Here is a 23553-nt window from a genome sequence, read left to right as displayed (position 1 = left end):
AATTCTACACTGTGTTTTTGTTACATTTTGTCACGTACTCTGCCATTGGAGATAGAAAAAAAGTAAATATTATAGTTAGCCATAAAAATTGGATAACAGATGTCAAAAAAAGGGTAGGATAGGTTATCCAAAGGGTTGTAGTTCTAAATTTAGCTGGTTGAGAACCCTCTAGTTAAGCAAAGGGGGAAAAAGTCTTCACTGGCCACAAATATAGCTCAAATGATGAAATATTGTTGCATGACTGCCACTTTTCTGTCAAAAATGCAACCTTTGTTTGTGCAGTTTGTTTTATTTTAATAAAATATGAAAGTATGATGAATATTATATATATGTAAAACTTGTGTTTTAAAATGTTTCATTTTAGAAATGAACCTTGTTTACTGTTTTGAAAAATGCTTCAAATGAAATATCTTACATTAATATCAACAGTTATTTAAATATTTTAAAAGTAGCCACTAAGTAATTACTCTTTAAAATGCTATCACTGGCTAGTAGTAAAATTTTGACCTGTATCCTTTAGTATCACAATTTAGAAAGAGAGAAAACTAGTTTCCTCAGTGGACATCTGTCACCAATGACTTATAACTATGGTAATAAACACTTCGAAATCTGCTGCCCAGGCCTCCCCTGACCACATTTTATCTTGTCTAAGACTTACCAGGCAGGACCTGGTTCAAGCTCTCCTGTTGGTGCTAGATTTTCTTAGAGTGAACGAGCTCATGGACCTGATCTAGCTCTGCTGGTCATGAGGATGAGAATAAGAACAACAATAAGATAGAGAGGCATTTTAATGAAACTGTTATAAAAACTTACGTTGTTACTTATGCCACTTGCCTGTACCAGCTTAAAATCAAGAAACACACGTCGCAGCCTGTTTTACAGGGAGGACCTAATCATACTCCATTCATTCATCTACAGATTTTAATTTTAACCTGAACCAGAGAATGATCTCAATTTCCAATTTAATAGCCTCAGAGGTATTTATTTGGTAAGGGAATTTGGAGGACTTTGTGACCCAAACAGATCTAACGTGCACCAGCCAGCTGAATTCCTACCCTTGTTCTCACGAACATGGGGCTGACGTCCTACTAACCAGGCTTAAAAATAAATTATATTTCTTTCGAAAATAATATGTCAATTTCGTACCCACATTCTCACAAATTTGTAATTGTGTATGCAGGCTGTATTGAAAGTTCAGCTTGACTCAGAATTATTGTTTTAATTTTTCCCATTTACTTTGGTTTCTATGCATTTTACAAGTTCATATAAAAACTTGGAACAGTTGTATCAAAACTATAACTAATTTACAACTACGAAGTATATGTTGCATGTTTTAGAACTTAATTTTCCAAAGAAAACCACAATTCATAAAAAGCTAGACTAAAATAGATATGGCAACAAATGTGTAACCTTGTTCTGCAATTGAGAGCATGGCCCCTTAAGTAGAACGAACATAAAATAACATATAATTAGACAGTATAATTGATATCTTTATTAATTTAAAACAAACTTTTGTTTGTATTTAAGGTACTTTTAAATACAATCCAAAAAATCCGCACAGTAATATTTGATCTTCAACAATTTTTTTTTAAATGAATGACAGAAATAAAATACAAATTCCCTAGTATAAAAGCAAAGTTAGCCAAGAACACTAACATTCTTTTTTAATTTAGTATATTTAAAAAGAAAGACAAGTTCTCATATGAACACAAAAAAATAGCATGGGATAGTTTATTTTATAATATAAACATACAAAAACTCTTTTTCTATGCTGTCTTGGCTCTGATGGCAGCACGTTTACCAGTAACAGCCTGGAAACCAGATTTGATGCTAGCTACGGAACAGCGAGAGCCACAAGTTTCGCATTGCAAAAAGAAAAGTCTTGTGTCTTTCTGCAATATAGTATCTGGGGACCTACATGTGTGACATGTCACATATTCCTCTGAAAAATCACATCGAATTCATTAATGACAATAAAAACTGAATGATAAAAATTAATGACACAAGCCATCATTTACACTCGTCTTAAAAATAGCCTACAAGTAACAGTGCTTTAATGGAACACCACCTATAGTGTTCTAATATTTAGAAAATGTTACAAATGAGCAGTCATTCTTTGGTTCGATGGAAACATCAGCACCCTTTTTCTTATTGGCGGTTTTGGTTTTGTTGCTTTCATACTTGCTCATATTTTATATTTCTCTCTATTTTAACAATAACAAGGCAACCAACTACTATGCTTTTTGCAAAATATTTTATTGAGTGGTAAACTTAAAACACTACAGCTTACAGAATATTTGGCAATTTTGCCAACACATAAAAAGTCTCACCTTGGAACAAAGTGGCCAATAATACTTTTAACTTAGCTACCACTAGATGACATTTTTTCAAAAAGAATAGAAAGTTGGCTATAACAAGGCTTCTTAAATAATTTTAAAGTATGGCTACAATAATCTTGAAATTAAAACACAATGAATATGCTCATTAACATTTTTGTACACAATTCAGTATATGATCCCTTTAACTCACTTGTATAGATGAGTGAGATCAATCATTTTTAAAATTAGTTAAGCAACAAACCAATAATTACACATCTCTCTTTACAAGATCTGATACTGCATTTGCTAAAATAAGTATATGACCCCTGAATTCATCAAATTTGATTATGTAAAATTGTTAATTAAGTTCCTTTTCCATAAAATTATTGAATCCTCAAAAAGTTTAGGAATGAATCTTTTGATCATGTAAATAATTAGTGGGCGGTACTTCATGTGTAAACCATGTAAATAATTAGTGGGCGGTACATAAGTTTGAACAAACGAATCTTCCCATTTTTTTATTCTTCAAATTTGTTACTATGAAATCCACATTTTAATTGTACTAATTAATTGTTCAGAATACACACAAAAATCTAAAATATCAGGACAAAATATTTTTATCAGCATGTTTTCAACCCAATAATTTAAGATGGCATATTTTTTTTTAAAAGCTAATACGTAAAAATGAATTCAAAGTATTCACATGTAAGCAGTTTTAAGTGTGAATACTTGAGTTTTAACTGTGAGTGGTACCCAAACTTTGATTTATATGGCTCACCATCCATAGAACACTTAGCAGAGCACCAAAACTTGTATGCTATTACTAATACAATTTTAGAGAGTTTTAATGTTGGCTTCTGTGATTTATTAATAAAAAGATGAATAAAGAAACTTTCTCAGGTGAAACAAATAACTTACTGATATATCTCCTCAAAACATTTTCAATTTGTTTTTGCTGAAATCTGCCTTTAATAATTAACTGATTATTTGCATCAACAGAACCACTAGGAGAAAATATAAATAATTAATATAACACACGAAAGACATGAACATAACAATGACATTATATAGTAATTTTTTTTTAAAAATGTCATATTTCCAAATAGAAAGATTTTGGGTAGATAAAAACATACTTTAGTATTCAATTTTAATCAAATTAGCCATATTGCATACAGACTGCAGTGCTTTTAGAAAGGTACATAGTCAAATTTTTTAACATAAAATAAGCACACCAAAAATATTTGTAAGCACTTTTTTTTTAATAAAATATTTTCTTTCTTCTTCCTTATGTTGAAAGCTCTTCATAAATGCATAAAATTATGAAAACAATAATAAAAAAATAAATAAAAAGAAACACTTTCAAAGACTTACCATAATCATTTAAAAATAATTAGTTTCTGGCACAGAACTTATTAATTCACGATAAATTATTTTATGCACAATTAATATATCCAACATCAAATTGCTCATTATATTATTTAAATTAATAATAATTTTATTCTATTGTTTACAAAAATTAATTTTATTTCAAAATTACAATTATTTGAACTTTAATTTTAAAAAAGGTATCAGAGGTAATTTTTTATTTAAATAAAAACTTATAAATGCATACTCAGCAAAAACATAGAAGTTAAATATTATTGATCATACTAAATTGATAAAGATGTGTAGAGAATTGAGCAAACTGAGAAAATCTCAATCAATTTATATTACAAGTGCAAATTTGTGAATGGCGCCCTCTTTAAAATTTCAATGAAAATTAGAATTTTTGTACAGCATTTCTTCAACAAAATGCTGTACAAAAATTTTACTTTTGAAATTGTACTTTTGAAGTAAAAATATGATAAGTAGTGAAGTAAAATATTTTTTTCTAAAGTAAATTATTACTATGTGGTTCCTATATTCATCATGATTAACAAATTTGAGATTATCAAATATTTAAGCTCAATTATTTTTAAATCAAATAATAAAGAGATAAATTATATTATTTTGAATTGACAAATCAGAATCACAATAATATTTTTTGCAACATTCGCTAAAAGTTAGAATAATGAAAAGCCTCTCAATTCATTTTATTAAAAAAACTTGGCTCTAAAAATTATTGAGTCTTTTTTTTTTTTCCATGAGAAAATGAAAATTTTGAAGTGATGAAGCTCTGTAATGAGTGACTGCTCTGGAAACACATTCACTTGATTAGTGAATGATCTCCTAGTCAAATTGAGGTAACAGGGAGCGTAGCCAAATTATTCAACTAAAAATAAGCACCTTTTAAGTATTCTAATTTTTTTAAGCACTTTGAAAAAGTTGAATAGAATAATATGAACTGTCTTTTTGCATAATTCAAAGGGAAAATTAAGATAATAAAGGGAAAAACCTATTTTAGAAGAGGGAAAATTTAGCACTTTTTAAAAATACCCAATGTAAAAAGCACCTTTAAGGGCTTTTTAAAAACGAAAATAAGCACATTTAAGCACTTTTTAAAAACACTAAGCACCCTGGGTAATATATAAAAAGAACAGAATGAGAACCACATCAGCTTGCCAGAGATGAAGATGATGGCGTATCACCAAAGAAAAATTAACGAGAAAGAAAAATAAAATGCTATTTCACTACTGGGAAAACATGGCAATATTTAGTTGGTCCCCATACTGAGCAGAAATTTAAAAAAAATTTGGTTAGAATTCAGAAGGCAAGGATTAAACATTGAACTGGGAATCTATCGCAAAGTTGCACTCAAGAGTCTGAGTGCTAAAATCCTACCCACCGAATCCAGCTCAGCATACACGCATAGGAATATATCAAACTACCAAAAAGGATTATGGTCAGAGCAAAGAAAAAAATTTCACTTTGGAAATGTGGAAACTAAGCACTTTTTACAAATATCTAATGGGAAAAGCACCTTTATGCACTTTTTAAAACCAGTTTTAGCATATAATAGTCCAAAAAGCGAGGCAGTGTTTAGACTAGACAAGTGTCAATACACTGGTTAAATTACAATGCCCTTAGTTTTTGTCACTGTCACTACTTTTACGCTGGTCAGTCAATGTGAAAAACTGGTTATCGGTCACCCGTGGCGACTTGAAGCCCAACCAGATTCAGAAGGATGGGTACCAGTTTGCCTGAGAAGTAAAGGTGACCTGTGCACAGTGCTGACCATATTGCAACAATCATGCAGTTGGTCATGAAATTGTGGAGCCTTATTATACATGATCTCAGGCCCACAATGGGCTTTCGCAGGAATGATTTGCTTTTTAATCTTTCCTAGTATATTTATTACATCAACCTAACACATAAATACATTCCAATGCACATAAATATATCAAAATATACCCATCACTAAATTTTAATAACCTGTGTTAACTATTTGTCATTATAGTTGATAATTTTACAAATAGAAAGCTTCCAGTAGAGTATTAGTTATCATATTGTGGTCATTTGTATACATTTCAAGCATACTGCTATATGCTAACAAAATATAAACATAATTTTAATATTTTGTAATAACATACTGTGTTTAACTCTTTATATGGATATTTTTTTATTTTTAATCTAGAAATGTTATGTTGAAATGTTTTTGGAATTGAGATTGGTGTAAGAAAATAAATTAAGCTAATGACCAAAAATTAATTTGATTTTTAAGAGCAATTTTATGAGGGAGCAAAGATGGAATAATCAAACTTTTAACTTTTGTAAAGAATTGGTCATTAACTTGAACTGCAGAGCTTTTAAATAACCAAATTTATAAATTCTGCATTTATAACTAAAAATAAAATCAATGAGAAATTCTCAAATGACTGAACACCCAAGATATAAGAAAAAATACTTCCCAAGTGTTTACCCGTCTTCTCGACACCATGCTGACATGTACTGTTGTTCATATTTATATAAACAAAGTTTACAGTTTTTGTTGTTGGTGTAATTTCTAAAAATATCAGCAAATATAGTCCTATTGACAATGAAGTTGGTAGTAAATATACTAGCCATGTCCTTATAAAGGGTTAAAAGCAATCACAATGCTTTTAAATAATTGAAATTAAGTGCAATAGTATTGTTTTTCATTTTCTCTTTCATCACAGTTAAATATATATATAAAAAAATAATACTTCAATTTCCCTTTAAACACTACATGCACTTTGTTATTTAATGCAAGAATAATTATGTTTAAAACCAATACATAAAAGGAATTTTGGGAGTTTTTGAGGGAACAGTTTACCCAAAGTCAAAATCGTCAGCCAAAGGGCTGACACAAAGTTAAAACCGCTGTTCAAAGGGCTTGTTACTTTTTTTTAAATTTTAGTATTTCAAAAACAGCAGATATAATTACACATATTAGCAATGAAAACTATAGGACTATATGTCATTAATACTGTAATAAATTACATACCTAGTACCTAACTCAGCTAAAAGGAAGGCTTGTAAATGTCTAGGTTGTCTATGAACCCTAGAAATATAATTTACAATATTAGCATTTTATTTATGAACACAATTCCTCAAACCTAGTAATGTTTAAAAAAATATCTGAAAAAGACATAAGAATTAAAACTGGTTGAACTGCTTTTAATGTGTAATTCAAACACTTTTAACTAAGCAGGTCCATAACAATTTTGATCACTGAAATTTACAATTTAATATATTCAATGATAATAAAATATATTCCACTAGCCCAAGTGAAACCAAATTTACAAATTTTGTCAAAAATGTCACAACACAACTATAAAGGAAATTATTTGATATTGAATAATATCAAATAATGATATCACCAATTATATATTAATCAAAAACTGTTTAAATGAAGAACCAAATTATGATTAGTATTAAAAATGTTTTACTTCAGAAATATATGGAGCTCCAAAGTAAAGAGAAATGTAATTTTTTTATGTACATGTGAACTAATAAAATATTAAATTTAGAAAAGGCCCGGAGAGTGAAGTTGCAGGACTAAGCCTCACAACACACTTCCGCCCATCATTCGCCAAGGAAAGTAAAGAAATCCTTATATTGGCTATTAATTGTTTTAATCTATTGCTAAGGTTATTTTTCTTGGCCTTACACATTCAAGTGTGTTGGCGGAATAATAATGAATTCAAAACAATAACAACCATATAACGGTTTTCAAATTATACGCTAACATATTAGGCATATGTAGAGGGAATCAAAAAATAATTCACTCAATTCAATATTGTGGTATGAAAAGATTAGAGTTTATAATAAAGATTTTTATTTATTGAAAAAGAATGAAATAAGATAAGTTGGTTTTTAAGTGTTAGGAAATAAATATGTCAGTCATATTTTAGAATGACAATAACACCAAATGAAAAAAAAATTTAACATCTGTGCAACATAAGACCAAAATACAACATAATATAGTTTAAATAATTTCTTATAAAAGATTTTTTTATGCTATTTGTTGAATTTTAGAATAATAACAAGCCTTGCTGTTTCTAAATTTAGCCGTATTTGTAATTTATTTTGGATTATTTTATTTAGAAAAATTAATTTTACTGTTGATAAAGAACTGGCATAAAAGTTCATTAGATGTAATGTGAATGCTTGTAATGAACATATTTTATGCTTCAAATTGGAATTTAAATTTGTTTTTTTAACAATTACAAGGTACATTTTTTAATTCTTAGTCAGGGCCCGCGCTAAGCATTCTCACCTCTCCAAATGTGATAAAATCGTAATTTAGTGAATAAAATTGTGTTTTGGCGAAAGTATTGGAGAATGTTTTTTTTCACACAAATCAGTATTTTTTTTTATTTGATTACAGTAATTTTTGGTAGAGGAGTTGCATAACCAAAAAAGAATTGAGTCCAAATAATATAAACCTGAAACAAACTACATAAAACAGTTTTCTATGTGAAAAAAATTAATCATAAAAAATTGCTAAGATTTGCATTTGGTGAAACCTTTGGAAATAGGCAAATACTTTTGATATTTGGCTAATTTACTAGCCAATAATTTAAAATTCTTGTGTAACCCCTGCTCATTGTATATTTTATTATTGGCCTCATAAGCTTTCTTTACTGCAATCTTACTCTTTGTTTTTCTTCAAGTTACTTTTGACTACCAAACAATTATTTATAAGAAATAAAGCTAATTAAGACCATTTATAACAGTTCATAAACATTTAGACAATTTACGGATGATGAAAACTATTTTTAGGACATTTTAATCAGTGTCCTGGTCAAAATTATAAGCCTCAATTATAATACTTACATTTTACAAATTTCTATGAAGTTAGCAAAAGAAGTCTTCTTGGTGCCCACCCTGATAACTTGAGGAGGTCTCATAATAAACCGTCTCTTTTCACCAGCAACCATATCAGGATTCTTTTCTCTTATTATGTTAAATACTCTAATCAACAGCTGCAAAAGAAGAATGATATCAACTAAGGGTTCAAATTTTTTTTTTTTACTAAAATAAAAAGAACCTTGGTGTGTTTTATAGGGCTTTTTAAGATTTTAACTATTATAACACTTTATTGGGATTAAATTTTAATTTCAAAAGAGAATTTTAGCTTAAAAGAAATTTTTAACAAAAAAATAGAGTTTCAATAATTAATCAAAATAAAAAATAACTTAAAGTTTAATGTAGTGCCATCTTTTTCTGTTATTATAAAAGGTTCATATTAAATTACTTCTTAGACACTGATAAAATATATTGCAGTATACTCTCGGTATCTAAAAGTTGAAGGGACGCTAAAAGGTTTTAAAGACAGCAAGTTTTCGAGAGCTAAATATGATTTAAAAAGTACAAAAATTTATTTTAGTACAAAAATTTATTTTAAAATATCACTCTAAAAATTAAGAGTCGAGAAACATAAGAATAACTTACTACACTAACAAATATGCATGTAATGATAGTTGACTATAAGTCTAAATACTATAATGATAATTTTATTTAAAAAAGCTGAGGACAAAAATAATTATGAAATTAAAAATAATTATAGATTGAGCTTTGAAAGGTCAGCATTTTTTAAATGCTAAAAATAAGAAAAAAAGTTCCTTGTATTTTCCTAATTTGTAAGTAAGGAAACATTCAAATTTTTTTTACATTTTTCTACTTTTAAATCATTTTTAAATTATTTCTTTTTTCCAAGTTTCTCCTGTGGAGTAGCAGCCTTGGAAAAAGTTTCTGGCTAAAATAATAGGGATTACATTTAAAACTTACTTCTTCATATGCATAATCCCTATCGGTACCAATCCAGGATGTTGATGAAACTGCTGGAGTCGATTTAAGTTCAGCATCATCTTCTACAACAAAATAAATATACATTAACAATATCATCAGAAATAGCACATATACAAAACTTACTCCAGTTCTTGTAAATGGAATAGGCACCTCAAGATCATACAATTTTCCCACTCTTCAAACTTTACCCCTCCCCATTAACACAGTATCAGGAAATTTGGCTTTTTCCCAAACAAGTACATTTCTGTAAGAAATTATATAAAAAGAAACAAAAAGTTGACACTCTAGCTATAGCTTGAAAGCTTATACTCTTTTATTACATTATGCCTGACTGCGAAGTCAATGGCTGCGGGTTCGAATCCCGCTCGGGGCACGGATGTTCCTCTACTGTGTAAATGTGGCCCACTTTATTAACTGGTACCTATGGCAGCGTAGCGTGATTAATGTTGCTTGTCTCTGTGACTTTGATCACAAGGTGCTCACCAGGCACTGCAAAAAGAGAAACACTTCGGGCACTTTTAAAGGTAAAGAATGACGTTTTCTGTGCCTGCCGTTGAAAACGAATTACGCTACTGAAATATACTCACATCGTGATGATAAATAAAAGCATAAAAGCCTTATAAATATTGTAACATAATTATTTTGTGGGTAAAAACTTATTTAAAATGGGGATGTAAGATGACACCAATTCTAGGTAGCTGTAGACATTGCAGATAACCATCTTTGATTGTTTCCTGAGGATATTCCTGTTAGCAAAAATTAAAATAAAAATAATTTAGCACTATTTAGTGAAAACGAATGAACTTATAACTGAGAACACTAGGGTGTAACACAAATGAAAGAAAGAAAACAAACTACAATGATATATTACTCAAAGGTGATTACGACCCAAAGTGAAAAAATTTTGAAAATTTTTAGTGCCAACACTCAATATAAATTTATAAACTATACATGTTTAGAATAATTTTCTAAATTAAGATTTATAATTAAATTACCTACCAATAAAGAATATCACGCCTTTTTAATGACAATTTAAGAAAAAACCTAGCTCCTATAAGAATCGCGATACTGGTTTTTAAGAACGTGAAGACAAAAATTGTAAATATCGGATTTTTAGATCGCTTGAATACGAACAGGCCGGTGCGAGTTTTAAAGCACGCATAAATATGATAATCGATGAGACAAACGCTTGAATACGGATAACAACATTGGTTTCTTTTAACTCAGGTGAACACGAAATTTTAATTTAAAAATGCGTCATTACAAATCGCGATATTGATATTAAAAAGGTGTAAATACAATGCCGTTACTAGATTTTTAAATCAAGTGAATAAGGTTTACAATGAGTAACTTTCAAATCAGGTAAATGTGAAAATCCAAATTTGATATTGGAATCATGCAAATAAACTGCTGTTTGTAGAAAATGCAACACCATGAAGGAATCATCAGAATCAAATGAAATTCGCAGCAAATGTCAATTATAGGATATTATGCAAATTAATAAAGTTTCAGAGCCATTGCGCGTGCGTGGCGCGCGCAGCGCCCTCTGAATTGATGCTGAAAGCGTATAAATAAAGTGCTGTAGCGGGACGTTGAAAATAGTCTATGATTATTTGTTAGTGGCAAACGTTTAGTGAGACCTGAGTATGCCTCCACGACGGAAGAATAAGAAATTCAAGCAACTTACGGAGTTTGAACGAGGGAGGATAATCGGCCTTCGAGAAGGAGGATTTTCCTATCGCGCAATAGCAGCTCGTATGCAGCGGAACAGTTCCACAGTGATGCGAGTTTGGAAGCAGTGGACCGACGAGCACCGAACAACTCGAAAAACAGGCACTGGACGACAGAAGGTGACGTCAGAGCGCGATGATCGACACCTGCTCCGCATGGCGGTGAATGATCGCACAGCTTCCTCCAGGCAGCTGGCAGCACATTGGTCTACTGCTACAGGTGTACAATTGTCGGCTTCGTCAATTCGTCGTCGTCTGCTGCGCCGTGGATTGCGTGCAAGGGTGCCATTATACAGGATTCCCCTCACGGCGGATCATCGACGGCTGCGTCGGCAGTGGGCTCTTGAGCACAGAGACTGGCGAGCTGATTGGCACCAAGTTGTCTTTTCAGATGAATCACGCTTCAATTTGTGGACCCATGATGACCGTGTTCGTGTTAGACGTTATGCCGGTCAACGCTGCCTTCCTGAGTGTATTATTGAACGACATAGTGGTCGAACACCCGGAGTTATGGTCTGGGGTGCGATTTCGTATCATGGACGATCCAATTTGATACGAATTGAGGGTAATCTCAATAGCAACAGATACGTCCGTGAAGTGCTACAGCCCGAAGTCGTTCCTTTCCTTCAAGGCATCCCTGGAGCTATCTTTCAGCAGGATAATGCACGCCCACATGTTGCGCGGACTGTTAGAGACTTCTGTTCAGCACAACGCATGCAACTTCTTCCTTGGCCTGCTTATTCGCCGGATATGTCGCCTATTGAGCACGTGTGGGATATGGTTGGTCGGCGTCTCACTCGTGATCCGCGTCCTGCAGTTTCCAAAGACGAACTTTGGTTGCGCATACAAGCGATATGGAATTCTCTTCCTCAAGCAGATATTCAACATCTGTTTGACTCCATGCCACGTCGTATACCAGCACTTATTGCAGCGCATGGTGGCTGCACCAAATACTGATTTCGGACGCTTAATTTGTTTCTTTTGTTTTGAAAATTTCATCATTTATTTGTATCAGTACAAGTCGTTTCTGCATTAAATTTCATTTGATTCTGATGATTCTTTCATGGTGTTGCATTTTCTACAAACAGCAGTTTATGAATCATGATATTAGAGGATTATAGCGCAAATTAAAATCTTAAAAACTGCAAACCAAATAAATAAATAAATGAATAAATTGACAAAAGAATCACATTTATGAAAACTTCTCGTTAATGCAATTTAACGAAAGTTTCAAAATTGAAATTTTAGATTGTGTAACCCAGTGAAAAGTATGCCGTGTTATATGCATAGCTGCCAACCTTAGGAATAAAAAATTAGGAACACTATATGCGACAAAACTATACGCACCAATTACGAGAGTAAGAAAAAAATTTAACTAATAAATAATAACATTAATAGACATATATTTAAATACCTTACGTAAATTAGTAAAAAAAAAATATTATTAACTCTATCTTTAGTGGGAAATTTATAATATTAATATTTCATAATTAGGAATACCGGTATAATAGTTTAAAAAAAACCATTACCTATTAATATATAATTATTATTCTCCCAATAAAAAAACACAGGTAAATATTAAACTACATCATAAACAAATATTTCTGATGCAAATGTTTAAATACTACAATAAATTTTAAAAAAAATAATAATAGTTGTTTAAGCAATTTAATGAAATATCAGCAACAGCTATTGGAATATTTTTTTCTAATAAAAAGCTACTAAAAATTACTTCTGCACAATAATCGCAGGAAGTGCAATTGCGGCGATCAGAACAAGGGATTTGTTTAAAAGCAAAAATACTGCAATTTTACGAAAATTCCGGATTTGTTATAAAAATATCTGATTTTCAGATTTGATTTAAAAATTAGGAACAAATCCAAAAAATTCTGGACAGTTGGAAGCTATATATATGTTTTGATTCACTTCAGTCCTAAAATCAATTGCTTTAAAAACACGGAATTTCGAGAAATCAGCGGAAAAACTCATGCCCCGCTCCTAGTTTCTTGACCTGGAAGGATGATACAAAAACCCGAAATAGAATCACCCCTCAATTGCCACTTAATGTGAAAAGAATGGTGTTGCCACCTGACACAATTTCTGACAAAGTGGTCATATGTTTTAAAAAATGGCTAAAACCTGTAAAAAATGGATAAAGTCTGTAAATAAACATCAAGTCCATAGTGTGCCAACATGCAAAAAAAAAAAAAAAAAAAAAAACAAACTTGAAGTAAATTAAAGTGAAGTTCTTAACATATAATATACGTGGTAAAAAAATTAAAAATGTTTAGAATAATAACTTAAATATTCTTAAAATTTGAGAAGAACGTTTCATTCTTATGGAAGAAATTAACAACTTACCAAATTTAGTATCATCATCTTCATCCTCTTCCCCAACTACTAATTCAGATTCTAATTCATCAATGTTTATTTTCTTCTTCTTCTTTTTTTTCTTTGATAAACTGAAATCTAAATCATCATCTAAGTCTCCATCATCGGCATCTTTGTCCTCAGCTGCAACAGCTGAAGACTCATCCTTGGATTCAGACTCCTGCAATTAATATTATATTGAAGTCAACTTTATTAATCACATAATTTTAACATAGCAATTGAATTACCTACTAAAATTTATTTATCTATTTTTTTAAAAGGTACTTACCGGAGCATTTGTTTCCAGTTCTTCTAAATTAAAAGGTTTCTTTTTCTTCTTTTTCTTTTTTAAGCCCGAAAAGTCATCCAAGTCTAGTACAGTATCTGAAATATTGAAAAAAGCCAAAAGTTAAATATAATAGAATAAAAAATCAGAGTTGCCTTGTCGAAGTCAAGGAGATTTTAATAAAAAACAAGGAGTCATTTAAATGTTAATAACTTGTCCACTTCGACTTCAGTCATCGTTGGACAGCTTAAATTCGAAATAAAATCCACTTGAATTGACAAAATTATTTCATGACAAACTGAATTATTTATATTTTAGACAATATATATTAATAAATATTTAGTTCTTTCCTATTTCATTGACTTACTTATAAATAAAGTAAGAAATTAGTTTTACAGACAAAGAGATCTTGCAGGGTTCAAAATATGTCGATCTAAATCCCCGAATATCAGGTCAGTATTTCAAATATAAATTCCAGTTATTATAAAATCGGAACTAATTTGAACTTTTATTAAAATCAAGTGGAAAAAAGAAAGATTAAACATTTGGAGTGGTAAAGCTCTATAATTTTTTGACAGTTCTGAAACCACAAGAAAATATTAAATTAGTAAACGATCCTCAAGTCAAGTTCAAGTAATGTGGCACAGATCTAAAAATAGAGCAATGCAAGAATGTCACGGGCTTTCCAGCGACATAAATAATGGCGATTTACCAGCGAAGAAATCACAAAGAAAAGAAAACAAAATTTTGCTACATGAGAAAATATTTGGCAATGTTTAGTTAGTCCCTGTGATCAGCAAAGTTTTGAGAGATTTTCAGTTCAATTTCAGATAAGAGATCCGGAATCTTTCTCAAATTAGAGCGAAGTGTGGGAATCCTTTTCAATAAATCCAGATGTGAGCCTGTAAATAGCTTGTGCAGTATGTAAACAATCTTCGCTTCCGTGCGATGCACCACAAAATGGACAGTGAATTAAATGACACTGCATTAAAAATTATGACTTTTGCGTAATTTATAATCAGAGTTTTTTTTAAAAAAAAAAAAAAAAAAACACAAGTGTGGGTTTTATTGGGCTTCTTTGGATTTTTAAAAGATATCACCTAATTTAACACACTTTTTAGATTCAATTTTTAATTCAAAAGAAAACAATTTTAATAAAAATAAAACTTTATATGAAGTTACAAATTAAAGTTTTAATTTTAATGTAGTACCGTCTTTTAATGCTATGTATTAATAAAAGACTCTTAAAATAATTCCTTCCTTGGGTAAAAATAAAATCAAAATATTGGGATCAGAGAAATATGCTGTTTTCTGTTTCATTTATTACTAAACATTCATTTTTTAGTTACAAAGTAAGCTCTTTGCAGGCCAACTAACTACAGAACTACTGTTTATTTAACAATTTTCTTAGTAGCTTTAAGAATTACATTACTCTTTAAACCATGCATGGGTCTGTCTAGGTTTTTCTGAGAGGTACCTATTTTGTGAAAATTTAGACATAATTTGCGAAAATTTAGGCATAATTTGTGAAAATTAAAATATCAACAAAAAAAAAAAAAATGGTAAAAATATGGATTTATTGTTTTTTACGGGATACAAAAATGAAATTTTAAGAAAAAGTATTTTGTGAAACTATCATTTTCCTTAAGTTGAATTTGTGAAGATACCGCTAAACGATAGTAAATTTGGCCTAGCTATGTATTTATAGTTAGTTTCAATTTGAAAATTCCAGAATCAATACATTTAAGATAAATATGAAATCTTTTAAATATATTTCTCTTTTATCTTAGTCTTTATTAATCTATTTTGATTATGTTTATAAAAAACCCATTTGAGCTTGGGTTTCATTTTGTTCCTTTTAGTGTTTTTTTTTTTAAAAAGAGAAAACCCACTTTCTTATGGGTATGTGGGTGGGTCAAAAACCCTGTTCATAATAACAATCAGCTTAACAAAAAAAAATTTTTAGGGAAAAAAAAGAATATGTTTTAGAAATATGTAAAAAATAAGCATTTTTAAAAAAAAGCCCTTCTAAAAAAGCCTTTCTAAATTACACATTGAATTACACATTCACCTTCAAGCCCTTCTAAAAAATACTATGCACCCTGGCTTTTGGTACCGAATTAAAATTTATTTGTTTTATTTAAGATATTTTTAGAATGCTTCTAATAATGCGTATTAGTCTTATGAAGTCCAACCCCCATTTTGTCCATTTCTTTTTTCCGATTTCCTTTTGAAAAAAATTACCACTGCCCAGAATAAGTAGCAATTCACAATCTACCGACCTTCTTTATCTTCGGGAGCATCATTTTCATCTTTAACTCCATCAACATCATCTTCCTGGGCATCACCACCAGTTTCACCCGACACATTGCTATCTTCGAGTGCACTCAAATCGAAGGGAAGCTTCTTCTTCTTCTTCTTTTTTTTCAACTGAGGATCAAATATCTACAAAAAACAATAATAAATATTTCATTCCTATATAAAATGTTTTAAGTTCTCAAACTTTTAAAAATTTGATTTGCAAACTGCTGCTTTTAAGCACCAAAATCACATTTGTCAAATGTAGCCCTAGGACCAAACTCTGCTATGGGGAGGTTCCATTTCAGAAGACAGAGCAAATCATCAAAAGTTTCAGACTTTAAGACATTTTTCATCTCAAACTATAGCTGGTAAAAGTATACTATAGCTCTAATTGAGAGATCTATAGCTCTCAATTTAATGGAAAATATGACAGTTTTATATAAATGCAACATTTTACATGAAAAAACTTATTCTCCATCTCTAATTATTCAGTTGCCAATGCACGGTTGCCACTCAAATGTGTAAAAAAAAATCCCTGTACATATTTTAGGCAATATATTAAGAGGTGCTCTTGTGTGAGCTATATTGGGATAACTATGTTTATTAGCTTTAATTGCTGGAAGAACAGCTGAATATACTTAAATAATGCTGTAGTAAATAAAATAGCAGGGGTGTAGGTTTTTCTGAGAGGTACCTATTTTGTGAAAATTCAGACATAATTGGAGAAAAATTAAAAATTACATTTAAAAATTAACACAAAAATATGGATTTATTGTTTCTTAGAGAATATAAAAATAAAATTTTTAGAAAAAGTTTTTTGTGAAAAAGCAATAGTAAATTTGGCCTGGACAGACCCCTGAATAGCTTAGTATAGCTGAAATATCATGGTTAAATATTCCATAGATTATGCTTTGAGTGGTCACCAATTTTTGAAAGACAAAAATAAGAAACAAAATTCCCAGTTTGTAAAGAAAAAATGAAAGTTCCCTGATACTTTAGGTGATTTATAAATTTCTTGTATTTTCCAGGTTTTCCCTGTGAAGTGGCAACCCTGCAATGGCAAGCTAGAAAGTGGTAACTTCACAGACCCTGTCCCTGTATATATATGTCAGAAACTAAAAATTTTTGCAGAAAAAAAAAAGATACTTTGGGATTATACCACTGACCATTTTTGTACTCTGGGATTATCTTGTTGACCATTTTAGCGGAACCCGATATTATCGTCAAAAGGTAGCTTCTGCTCCAATAACAGCAAATTTGAACATATATACTGCATAATCCTTGACTACACGCCTAGGTTTTTGTTTAACATGTTGAAATATTCCGTTGTTTTTTTTTTTTTTTACTCAGCTGCAAAATGATTCGAATTTCTCTACCGCCGAAGACAGTGCTAGGCAAATGTTTGAGCTTTTAAAGCTATCAAAAATTTATGGCCGTTGAAATGATTGATAATAATATACATGGTTAGATTCAAGAATAATTCAATGTGTAATTCTAAAAATATAGAGGCTTTTACTTTGTTTTGATTCTTTTTATTACACTTTTCTATTACGCATTTTTACTTATATTTTTGGGGGTTATTACTATTTGATAAATTTAATGTGTTTTTAGAATGTTTATTTTTGAAATTGCTTTACATTATGATGGCACTAAAGGATTTGCGCATTTTTGCAAGCGTTGACAGGTCAAGAAGATAATCCCAAAGTATATATATAAAAAAAAAATCTTGTGCCCCTTCCCTTATAATATTTTTTCAGGCTACACCTACAAGTAACATATGCACAATAAAACACCTAAATTTAGTATAATATTTCTGAGATAGCCAAGCAAACACATAATGAGATGGTCAAAATAAGTATAGAATATAAATGTAGAATTAATAGCAGGGGAAGATTTATGTATCATGATGATCTGCGAAAGAATAGTCGCCAAATCTTGGGAGCTTTAAGCAGTAGCCCACGAGAAACTAAATGAAAAAAATAACATGACAGAATGGGGCCAACTCGGAGAGTATAACTCATAGCCAATCCTGGAAAACCGTTGCATATTTTTTTTTATAATTTTGCACATTTAAAATCCATTTGGCATATAAAGAGATTGTAGTTAGAGTGATGAATTACGATACTAAAATGTCACAACTAAATTGACATACATTAAGAAAGTGCTCTAAATGATGTTTATGCTGACACATAAACGTAATACCGCAAATTGTAAATAATACAAATTAAAATACTTTTTGAAGTAGATTATAATAGTTTTGGACATCATGTATAGTCCATTTGATTAAGGAGTTTATGTCTATTTTAACACTGTTCTTAACATATAAAATTATGGCGGGTGAACAACACCTTACCTAACGAAATCAGAAAAAAATTTTGTTAACTCCATTGACTCCTCAGAAATTTAGCTAAAAACATATAATATAACAATTTTAATCACTAATTGCATTTTTTTTTCATTCATAATCAGAATATATGGCAGGTTTAAACTAGGAAAGATCCCAGGGGAATATTTTCATATCTTGATCTGCTGCGCCAACAACAATCGCCAAGGTGCCAATTAGATTTCAAACTTGCAATTTTAAAAAAAACAACATGTAGATGTTTGCCCGGGGGTGGCTACGAGTTATAAATTTTGAGTTTGTCCCTTTCTGTGTTTTTTTTTTAGTTTCTCAAGGGGCGGCTGCCGGGAAGTTGCCAAGCTACCAACTCATAGCTACCAACAGGAAGGGGATATTTCCGTATCATGATTTGTCACGCCTACTACAATGGCCAAGGTGCCAAATAGATTTTAAACTTGCAAATTCTTTTAAAGAAAACATGTAGATGTTTGCCCGAGATTGGCTACGAGTTATACCTTTTGAGTTAGTGCCTTTCTGTTTTTTAGTTCCTCGAGGGCCATGGCATGGAAGTTGCCAAGACTTGGCAATTATTCTGCCACAGATCCCGATACGGAATAAGTAAACAACACTATTTTAGAAAATGGCAAGTTTTTGCCTACGACTCAGCAAAATTTTCTCTTTAGAGTACAAGGCAAAAAAAAATACTGGTGGAATAATTCATATTTGTAAAAATAAACAAACTATAAAGTTCTTGACTTGAGCAATAAAATATTTTGCAAATAAGTTTTGATCATAAGAAAATATAAACAATAAAAAAGTCTGACATTTTTTAAACGTAGGGATCACCCATGAGCAAAATTAATATATTTTTATAGTATGATTAGATCCATTTTATTATATTACTCAAATAAATGACCCATTAATTTACTCACAGTTTCATCCTCGGTCATCCTGAGCTTACGTGATAGAAAAGTAAATAAGTCTTAATGTATGAGTAATTAAGTACGTACGATGCTTAACGTTAGAGTTATAAGTTTAAATCCTAGATAATTAATTAATGTAAGTTAATTATAAACAGTATTTTGTAAATTTTAGTGCTAGATGTGTACCTTATGTATTTTGTATCCCGTTACCGTACGTACTCAGGTATCGTTTAATCGTATCGTTTTAAATGCGAATGAACGCAAAATAAAAATGATCCGTTAGATTGCATCATGCTCCATCCCTAATTAAATTTAGAGGATTTAAAAACATGAAACAAGGGTCTGAAATGTAAAAAAGTATTAACTATCATTTAATATAGTGCTAGATTTCTCAAGAAACAAATCAAAAACGAAATATTCCTTTTTTTGAAGTAATCTGCATTAGCAAGCTGTAAGCACAAATAACTTTTGATGTGATAGGCGAAATCTATCATATTATTTATTAACAAAAATAAGCAGCTGGAAGTGTAAATTGAATAAATGAAATGCGCATAAGCAAATAGTAAATAGTGATCTGCACAAGATTTAGCTTTGCGTACATTTATAATTATTCCTCTTTTATAGCATTGATTAAATATGCGCTTAACCTCGCTTATCTGTGGAAAGTACAAGTTCGTAAAAGGTATCCCTGGAAACATTTGGATTGGTAAACATCGCTTCGTACCTCCTGTGACTGCTAAAGTTCGTCTTGATATGTGGAAAAAATTGATGTACGAAGAAGAAGTAATGATGTATTTAAAAAATCCTTATGTCACTGAAGAGGAAGAGAAACTTTATTTGGAGAAACATCCAGAACCTATTGAAAAGGCTTTTCCTGACAAAGTAGTGTCTTTGAAACCTCTTAAAGAAAGGACCGTTGCATATCATTTAAAAAATAATTTAGACCATGGTCGCAACTGGGGTAAACATGAATATGAAAGTTAAATTCTGATACTCTACCTTGTAAATCAAAGCAATCGTTCTCTAAAGACTCAAGCATTAACTGCAAATAAGAAAATTCATTTATTAGCATATTTATTTTGTTTCATTGACTATTGTTTTCGTTATAATACTGAAAAGTGCTCAATAAATACACTAAATCTTTAATTAGAATGGATAGAAGTACTTGCAAAATTAAAAATTGTTATGTTAAGATTTTCAATAAAATTGAAAAAAATGTACATTATTATTTCTTTGAATAAAATTTACCGAATTTAAATATTTGGTATTTACGAATATTTACTCATTTGTGATAAATAAACATAAATTTTTCTTTTACAAAATTACCTTGATTACTGTTCTATAGATTGTTTCTGATAATTTTTTCACATCAGTATCTGTTAGTGCCAACTACAATTGCCAATGCAGCAAAAAATTTTTGAACTTTCAAAAACTTTTTATGGTGTGGCTATGAGTTATGTGCTTACAGTTGGACTTTCTCTGTTTCTAGCATGCTATTACCCCAAACTGATATGGAAATCTTTCCATTATATTTATGCTTATTACTTTAATACAATTATTTTATACTCTCTGAAGCTGTAAAAAAAATTTTGAAATCTGGATCCTAATCTGAAATTATGAATTTATTGAAGGAGCGTAAAATTTTTTATAGCTTCAAACGTTGGAGAGAAATATTTTAGTTTTCTTTGAATTCTTGTTCGCTACACTAATAAAATTTGTGTCACTAATACAGTAGGGAACCGGTTTTCCCGGTTACCATCGCTATTCCGGATAACTGATTTTTCCGGTTTTCTGAATTGCTACAAAAAGCCGTTTTTTTATTGTTAAACCCAACTCTATTCCGGATAACTGATTTTTCCGGTTTTCTGAATCACTACAAAAAGCCGTTTTTTATTGTTAAACCCAACTAAAAAAAATTTTTTTTTTGAAAATTATCTGAAAAAGAAGAAAAAACGATGGAGTAATACACTAATGATTATTTCCAAAATAATGCTAAGGTAAACATCTTTCAAAAAAGAAAAAAAAATCCTAAAACCTTATGAGGAAAATTTTTATTTTATTTTTTTTAAAAATGGCGGGAAAATTTTCTGATTTCTGGATAACAGGTTCTGTACTGTAGTTTGTGTTTTAAAGCACCGGGAAATGGAGTAGTACTTTTTTTTTTTTTAATTACAACAAAGCAAAAAAACGATTGAGAAGTGCTTTATATTCTTAAACATTTAAGTAAGATATAAGTATTCAACTGGTTTTTTTTCTTGTTTTTTTATGCTGTTAGATTTTTTTTTTTTGACAGTTACATAAAATGCATTTTTATATAGATATAAAAGAATATTTACTTAAGAGTAAATCTCATTATGTTAACACAAATTACAAAAAAATGTATTATTGAAGTCTTTAGAACTTGTTTATAGATTTTGTATTATGATAGCTATTTTTTTGAAGAAAAAGCTAAGGTCTAATCGTTACTTTTATCAGGCTTTAAGTAAAAATAAATATTAAACAATATATTAAGTTTTATTTCATTGTATATTGAAGATTTCAGTTTAAAATATAGGTGACCATATTATTATGTAGAAAAAGAAGTTTGTTATTTATGCTTTGCAATTTATTGTAAAGCTGTAAGCGTGAAATAATATTTTTTGTTTTTATAGCAGCAATTTTAAGGTCAAGCTCTAGTGCCTGAAGCTAATCAGACCTCTGCAGCAGAGTAAAATTATAAATCTTCAGTGAAGACATAGCCGTGGTACAGGGCTGCCATGAGTCAACTAAAATTCTACTTTTTGAGCTTCTGCTACTTTTTCAGGCAAAATTAGGCTTTTAAGTGAATCTTATTATTTACTTTACAATAGCTATTTTTTATACTTTTTTTTTCCAACAGTGTATGAGAGCTCATTTTTAACGAATATTTCTAGCATTTTCCCAGTTGTTACTTATTTATAATTTACCCACCTTGTGAATTAATATCTAAAAATACACAAAAAGTCAATTGCCCCAAATAGCTATTATAATTTGCTAACTTTTTGTCATTTAAGTATTTTATGGTAGAAATGTCTATTTTTTTTTTGTAAACTTATTTCAGAAGTGAAAATTTCAAACCTGATGGTATACTAATTAGAGTTCAATTTATGATTTTCCATGAAAAAAAAAAAAAGAAACTTACAAACCTATTTAAAAATTTCATCAGAATGTAAATAAAGCAAAAACCTACAGAAATACTTACCCTTTCAAAAAAGAAATAGCTACTAAGACATAAAGTTAAAACTAAAATTTTTGCGGGGGTGCCATCCCTTCTGCAGAGGATCAAAATTGTGATGGCATGTCTTCGGATCAACCTCAGGGATGCTTCCCAGACCGTCGCCAATAGCCCATTGTGCTGCTCTAGTGCGACGTAAATGAAACTACAACAACAAATAAAATTTTTGGAGAAAAAAATTCTAAGCTCAACTAAAAAGATATCAAAAAGTAGATATGAAATTACCCACTAGAATTATAAAATTAACTGCTAAAGTATTTTTTGAGTACGTAAAAGTTTCCTCCTACTAGGGCTGGAAAAAAAAAAACGTTTTTCTGTTATTAAAAAAAGTCTGACCCAGGAGGTTTTTTTTGGGGGGGCGGGGGTAATTGTTTTGGTATATAACATATTATTAGTATACGATTCTTTTACTTAGTATATAATTTTATTACTAAATCTATAACAGCATACGGTGGTAAGCATACATACATATTGGAAGATAAATATAAATTTTAATTACAAAAATTCATAAACAAATTAAATTATTATGCCTCTTTCTCTGTTCTATAGATATTTTAAAATATAGTTTATTGATAAAAAGACAGTCCTATCAGAAAAACACCCAATATTCTTTCCAACCCCTTAGCTCTTTTTTCAGTTTTTATTTTTTAGGTTTGACCATTATCAACATGCAAAAAATGAGGTGGCCTCCATGTATTATTTATCAATCACGCAAAACTTTTAAATAGAAAAAGTAACACAGAATCAGAACTTAAACCAACCAGACAGTGAGAATCCAAGTTCATCTTAAAAAATTATTGAAAAGAGGGTAGTATAAGTAAGCTTTTACTCCTTTCC

General features: G+C 30.2%; 2 protein-coding genes across 2 annotated transcripts; one reads left to right on the top strand and one right to left on the bottom strand.

Annotated features, from left to right (window-relative positions):
• Positions 1-1717: 1717 nt before the first annotated feature.
• eIF2beta (eukaryotic translation initiation factor 2 subunit beta) lies at positions 1718-19831 on the bottom strand. Its single transcript, XM_016062969.4, has 9 exons — positions 19473-19831; positions 16181-16343; positions 13902-13996; positions 13604-13793; positions 9492-9574; positions 8538-8686; positions 6703-6759; positions 3237-3322; positions 1718-1942 (listed from the first exon to the last, which is right to left on the bottom strand). Exons 1-9 carry the CDS (start codon positions 19488-19490, stop codon positions 1767-1769), a joined length of 1017 nt encoding a protein of 338 aa, XP_015918455.1. The 5' UTR covers positions 19491-19831; the 3' UTR covers positions 1718-1766.
• A 130-nt stretch (positions 19832-19961) lies between these two features.
• LOC147810623 (large ribosomal subunit protein mL63) lies at positions 19962-20721 on the top strand. The gene has a single exon (XM_087160583.1). The coding sequence runs from the start codon at positions 20100-20102 to the stop codon at positions 20445-20447; it is 348 nt and encodes a 115-aa protein (XP_087016709.1). The 5' UTR covers positions 19962-20099; the 3' UTR covers positions 20448-20721.
• The last annotated feature ends 2832 nt before the right edge of the window (positions 20722-23553 follow it).

The sequence above is a fragment of the Parasteatoda tepidariorum genome, chromosome 4, assembly GCF_982258835.1.
Source record: "Parasteatoda tepidariorum strain Cologne lab strain chromosome 4, Ptep-v5.0, whole genome shotgun sequence".
Taxonomy (NCBI): domain Eukaryota; kingdom Metazoa; phylum Arthropoda; class Arachnida; order Araneae; family Theridiidae; genus Parasteatoda; species Parasteatoda tepidariorum.
The sequence above is the reverse complement of the archived record's forward strand: the minus strand, read 5'-3'. Positions and strand labels throughout refer to the sequence as shown.